This window comes from Limanda limanda, chromosome 3 (assembly GCF_963576545.1).
Source record: "Limanda limanda chromosome 3, fLimLim1.1, whole genome shotgun sequence".
In the NCBI taxonomy this organism is placed as follows: domain Eukaryota; kingdom Metazoa; phylum Chordata; class Actinopteri; order Pleuronectiformes; family Pleuronectidae; genus Limanda; species Limanda limanda.
Genome location: NC_083638.1, coordinates 25,372,308 through 25,378,882, shown reverse-complemented (window position 1 = coordinate 25,378,882; position 6,575 = coordinate 25,372,308). Strand labels below are relative to the sequence as shown.

The 6,575-nt window shown below is 39.2% G+C and overlaps 1 protein-coding gene across 1 annotated transcript; it reads right to left on the bottom strand.

The window, feature by feature from the left end:
- Nucleotides 1–2,645: 2,645 nt before the first annotated feature.
- hp (haptoglobin) lies at nt 2,646–6,009 on the bottom strand. Its single transcript, XM_061067884.1, has 4 exons — nt 5,891–6,009; nt 5,603–5,691; nt 3,531–3,814; nt 2,646–3,290 (listed from the first exon to the last, which is right to left on the bottom strand). The coding sequence occupies exons 1-4, from the start codon at nt 5,893–5,895 to the stop codon at nt 2,727–2,729; spliced, it is 942 nt and encodes a 313-aa protein (XP_060923867.1). The 5' UTR covers nt 5,896–6,009; the 3' UTR covers nt 2,646–2,726.
- Between the last annotated feature and the right edge of the window lie 566 nt (nt 6,010–6,575).

Sequence of the window (6,575 nt, the reverse complement as noted above, 5' to 3'; positions counted from 1 at the left end):
ATTCTTGAGTTTTTCCTCATCTTGCCCATGGTTCTGAAGATCAAAGGTGTTACAATAGTTGTCATGTGTTTTCTTCTGGTTCTTGTCCGAGTCGAGAACCACGTTCTTCAAGATATTCCTACATGATGACAGAGTGCTGTGCAACATGCTGGTCCAAAATCTCCCAGCTGTGTTGAGATGTAGCACTTTCACAACAGGGGTTACATCCAAAAAAAAAAAAAAGCCGAGGTCCAAATGCAGATGCCAAATGAGGAACGCTTTAGAAAACAATCAGACTTTCGGTAGAATCCAGGCATCTCACAGGTTGAAGGTCAAAAAACAAAACTTTAAAAAAAACTCACTATAAATACGAGGAATAAACACCAAAAGACACACACAAAAAAACACAAATCTAAAAAGGTGTTTCAAATAACATTGACAATATGATGATAGGACAGAAAAAAACAGCAAGCTAAAGAAAAGAAACAATTAAAAACAATTTGAGAGAACTGAACAGTAACAAGTAAAATGGAGATAAACCCAATTAAAAACTAAAATATAAGAACAAAATCACAAGAATGAAAATAATAAAAGAGATATAGTAAGAATAAGTAAAAGTAGTTAAAGATTATAAAAGAGAGTGAACTGTTGGGGAAACATATAAAACTTCAAAATGGCTGAATGTCTCATTCCTAGTCAAAAGCAAGACTGCAGGGGTAGGTATTAAGTAAACATTTGAATCAGATCAAGAGAAATGAAAACAGTAGTCTCAGACCCTGCCCTTTGATTTCCTCTTCCCTCTCATCTTTTGCTCTCATATTGTATCAGACATGCATCTGTCATCGCCCTTCTTCTCTGATGTGGAGAGAAGCGTTTGTTATTGACACAGCTCAAGTGTTGTGGCAGAGTGCACCTGCCGGGTCGAAATACCTTTTAAGTCCTGCTTCTATTGTCGGAGAAAAAACTTATCTGCAGGCAATGATTTGAGTTCTGTCTTTCATGCTGAAGACTGTACGTGAGGAAATGTGGTCTCAACCTTGAGTCCTCCAAATGAAGAGGAATTATGCAGGATTCAGACGTGTGCGCTGGAGGCTTCGACCAGAACGTTGCACGTTCCCTTGGATTGAGGGGACGTTATGCGTTGCAGAATTGCATTGTGGTTCTCCTGAGTTGCTCCGACGTTGTATAGCAGAAGTTTAGCAGAGCTCAACTTTTCATTTGGCAACAGAGGCACCAGCCAATCAAATCTTGTCGAAACTAAATCAAGCAGAGGTATTAATATGTTAATTCAAAAGAGGTTGTGGTTGTGGATTTTATTTTCCGAGAACTTCTCTTCAGCATTGCACAGAGAGCTAGCATGGCATGTCAGCATAAAAGCCGGCTTGTGAGTCCCTAACAAGGAAACAATGATTGATATTGATGTATAACAATCGCTCTTGCACCATGCATCACGCACACCCATCACCAATCAATGCATAGTTGTGAGTCCAGAATCATTCTTTCCTCCTTTTTCTATTTTTTTTATCTGAGGCCTCTCTTGTCAGTGCTATAAATCCAGAATTATGAATCTACCTGCTACTGCCATCCGACCTTTGCAGCTCATCCAGAATGCAGCAGCTCGACTGGTTTTTAACCAACCTAAATTCACTCGCACTACTCCGCTCCTCCGCTCCCTACACTGGCTACCAGTGGCGGCCCGCATCCGGTTCAAAACACTAGTACTCGCATACCATGCAGTAAACAGATCAGGTCCAGTTTACATCCAGGACATGGTCAAACATTACACACCAGCACGTTCACTCCGCTCTGCTTCAGCTAAACGACTCGTTCCTCCTTCACTGCGAGCTAAACACTCATCAAAATCACGACTGTTTGCTGTCCTAGCTCCTAAATGGTGGAATGAGCTCCCACTCGACATCCGGACATCTGAAAGTTTACACATCTTTCGCCGAAAACTAAAAACACACCTCTTCCGACTGTACCTTGAATAAAAAAAAAAAACTAACCACTTTTGAAAACTAACACTTTGGTAGCACTAAAATGGCACTTACTTATAGCACTTTGTAGTTTTGCTTTATTTCGAAGAAATTTTACTGTCTTGATTCTTGTTGTTCTTGGTTTGTACCCTCAGGGTTGAATGCACTTATTGTAAGTCGCTTTGGATAAAAGCGTCAGCTAAATGAAATGTTATGTAATGTAATATAACATTAAATTATATTTGTATACATGTAGAAATATGTATAGAATACACTGTGGTTAAGTTTTCACTGCAGACACAAAAATGACTTATGTAGGGTTATGGTGAAAATGTGGTGATATTTAGTTGATCCATCCAACCAACCACCCAACCTCTTACTTCTTTGTGCAAAATTTTGATGTTTTAAGTGTTTCTAACAGTAAACCACACAGCTGCACACCGGCCAACATAGAGGGAGGTGAGACGGAGTCATTGTTTAAGTATGAAGACAACATCACTCTCTTTAAAGGATCCTGTAAGACATCCATCATGTTCTACTCACTTGTGTGGATTATGGCAAACAAGCAGAAATCCATATATTGAATTTATTTCAACAAATATATATGTAAACAGTATATGTATATTGTCACAAGTCTACCCTTTTCACTTCTGTTCATCACATCAATAAAGAGACAGAAGACAGCATTAGTTACGTTATGAATGGATTATTTAATAAAATTCACGGTTTAAAATTCACAATTATGTTCTTTACAAAATTCAGCCTGAAACTCTACAGCTGCCACTTGTACATTTTGGACATTGCATCTGAGCGCAGAGCAGACGAGTTGTCTGTGTCTCCTCTGATGACACTGTGAATCCAGGGTAAGTACGAGGAAATCTTCATATAGACTCCGTACTTGTATCTTTTACACGGTTTGTCATAGGAAAGGATCCCTGCAGCGTAAATGTCCCCAGTTTCTGTGTCACTGACTGCCAGAGCGCCCCCTGCATCCCCAAAACAAACATTTTCCCCGTAGTTAGTAGCCGCTGTGCAGAACATGTTTTCGTCTACATCTGGAGTGAAAGATACACTTCCATATTCTGCTTTACAGTGAGAATGATCAGCTAGTGGGAGTTTGAGGTATTTCAGTGACGTAGCAGGGGTGAGGTGGATCCCCCAGCCCCAGCCGGGGATGACCCCTGACCCTCCCACGGTGTTGCTCAGGTCATGTCCGCTCTCCGGCAGGGGGATGGGGGTCACTTTATCGCTCATAACCACAGGCTCCTTCAGCTGGATCAGAGCCAGGTCGTTGTCCCAGTCAGAGTGATTCTGGAAGCTTGGATGGAGAACAACCTGACGGAGAGGAAGGTAAGTGTTTCGTTAATTTATCTGGCATCTGTTTTTTCACTAAAAAAGCCAAAGATTCTTAGTATTTTAATCATATGGACTTTTTTTCATCCAACTGTGTTGGGGCATACGTGTATATCATAAAGCTTTGTGATTTAACAGGCTTAAAGACAGTAAGAATGATGAGTGAAAAGTCAATAAGTTAAAGTTTGTCTCCGACCCTAAAATATAATTTTTTTTACCCACCTTCTCTACCGTGACCTCTTTAGAGGCAACAGCTTCTTCTCGTTGGGAGATTCCCACGTACACTTTGGGGATTATGGGATGTTTTCCCTGAATGTCCTCTCGAGTCTTTCTGACAAACAGGTTCCTGCCAGCCGTCAAAACCCATCGATCAGAGATGAGAGCACCACCTGCATAGCCTCCGTCCATCACGCTGTCAGCAAGGTACACCATGACCTGCCAGGGGACATGAGGGGCCAGGGTTCCCCCGACCATTCGCCTGGACCGGAGTGATGCCAATCTGGAGGCTGGAAAATGAATCATTCATTTACTTTTTCATTCTTTTTACTTTCTTTTTATTTTCTGCTTCAATCCTTTTGATAGCTTATAGCTGGTTAAAATCTTGCCTTTCTGGAAATCAATTCCCAGAATGGTAGATTATGGTTTCCCACAAGGATCAATATTACTATTTACTCTTCACAGAAATATTGTTCATTTTCCACAACAGATATTGTAACCTAGGATCTCCATGACTATTTATTTCAGATATTAAAGCATGTTGTGTATTGCTTCATGATATCGGTTGTATCAATTAAGCTTTGTAGAGTGAATGCAATGCTTTCATGCCACTAATTTATGCATCATCAAGCTTTGATGCGTGTGTCTAGTGCCGGTGAGTATCCATGAAAACTACTTTATAAGATCAAAGCAGTGGCAAGATCTCAAGCACAAGGATGGTATCATTCTGAAAACTGGTCACGATCTTTAATTATCATTAATGACAAGGTTCATGGATCATTAATGGTTATCTTTGACCTGATTGATGTGTACTCAACACAATGGACAATGACTTACACATACCATAAAATGAATGAGACTAATGCACTACATAAATTGCATGAACAGAAAATGCATTCAGAGCTTCTGTTACTTTAAGTTTTACTCATCCCATTATGCTTATCTTTATCGTGACAAATATATTCCCCCTGTTGTCAACAAATCATTTTTCAACGTGCCTCCAGGCAGATAAGTCATATCTCTCACCGGACTCTGATTTATTGGTTTATCTCCCTTTTTTAGGGTTGTCAGATTCTGTAAGTTCAGAACCAAATGAAGATCAGTATCTGAAATGAGCTGTTCTAGCCCAGACCTCAGATTGTGTAGGACAGACCTGTCATTCCACGCAGGAGTTATCTGTATGAAGAGCATCTGTCTAGAAGGTATTAGTGTTAACAAGCAGCGGACATCAGAGAGATGGACCCTGTGGTCACTTGGATCCACTTGAACGTGTGCTGAAGTGAAAGGCTGCTGTTTGGATGGATTAATGTGGGGGAGTTTTACCAAAAGTTGTTTCAAAATTGATCTAAACAAATATAAAACTACAGTATAATGAGAGTGGGCTGTTCTGAGACAATGTGCTCTGTGTATACATAGACCATTTTTGGGTGTACACAATTATTGAATGGAACTCCTTTCACTTCTCACACAGCGCCATCAACAGGCCCAACTTTTAATTTCTTCGTTTATTGCTGTACATCTAATGATCTCAGACTGCCAAACTCTTTATCGTCTTTTAAATCTGATATTTTCATTTTTTACTTAACAAATGGAATTAGTTTGTTCAATAATTTTATCTTGTATATTTACTTTTGCTGTATTTATTTTTAAACTTTTGAAACATGCTAAATAGATGAACCAATTATGACAAAATAGCTTCAAAATAAATGACAGCTCTCTTCACCATGCTCTTCACTTGCTTACCCATAAAGAACGGACAACAATTAGGCTAATGTAAACCAGCTATACATCAGAATGCTGGCATTGTAATTGTGACTATGTTGGCATGCTGATATTAGCATATAACTCTCATTACTTTTGCATATATGCTAAACCTCCGGAGTAACAATGGCTTTAGGTTTGAACTTGTCATGCTCTGCGTGTCAAATTGAGTTCCCTACCAACAATTTTTCTATTGTCTATATTTATCATAATCATGCAGTATTGATGCAAAAACTATAAAAAGGTTTTAAATGAAGACACAGTGTTTATCAGAGCAGGCATGTGTGTGTGTTTGTGTAAATGTTTGTGTGTGTTACCTGACAACGAGCGTTCAATCCTGTTCTCAGCATGAGACACGTCTGGCAGAGAGGCCAGTGCAGCCAGAAGGAGCACAGTCAGAGAAAACCTTCAAACAACAGCAGACACATGATGAACAAACAGTAAATCTTTCTCTATCATTTCAAACAACAGGTCCACTAATGGATTAAAATGATTTCTTTCACTAATTTACATTATCTCATCAAACATCACAACATTAGAAACTTAAAGTCAGTGACAGTGGAATTAAAAAAAAGTTTCTAGAACAACAGAATAAATGAACTTACCACATTTTGTTGTTAATATTCCTCTTTTTCGAGCAGTGACTGGTTTAAATCTCTGCTCTTGAGTGTGTGGTGCATTTTGGAGCTGGGAGTCTTTATAACGGCTCAGAGCCCTGAAAATGTCCCCAAATTTCCCCAAATGTCCCAGGACAGAAGTATTGATTCCCGGATTTTGAAAAAAACAGTTGTGAAATCTCTAATGTCCACAGTCTGGATTCAGGACAAAGGGCTTTCATCTGTGATTAAAATCTGTAGCAGTAATAATACGACAGCAAATCATTTGACGGATTTGTTGTTGTTGATTTCAACAGATTGACCATATGGTGTAAACGTTTTCTGTCATTATTTACAAAAGGTTAACAATGCTGACTGATTTGTATCAGTCCAAGATTATAACACAATGATATTGCAGCACAATGTGCAGTTCAATTTGTTTTTAAAGTAAAAAAAAAGAAGCACATAATGTCCCCTTTCAATTTATCTGCAGGGAACACAAACAAAAATCACACATCAAATTCCCGGCAGTAAATAGTTAACTGTGTTGTGATACGTGTGCTCGAGGGAGGAAAGTCCAGCATTACAGCTTTGGTTATTTACAAGAGGTCACAGCGAGGCTCCAGAGGTTTGTGACTAAGATGAGGTTTTTATTTCAGTTTGCTGCCTTGACTTTTAATTATATTGCTTTGCA

Excerpts from the sequence above, each read along its gene's own strand:
- hp (XM_061067884.1), bottom strand. Across the intron at positions 3,815-5,602 it reads GATTGAACGCTCGTTGTCAG|CCTCCAGATTGGCATCACTC; the intron begins GTAACACACACA and ends TTCATTTTCCAG. Across the intron at positions 3,291-3,530 it reads AAGAGGTCACGGTAGAGAAG|GTTGTTCTCCATCCAAGCTT; the intron begins GTGGGTAAAAAA and ends CCTCTCCGTCAG.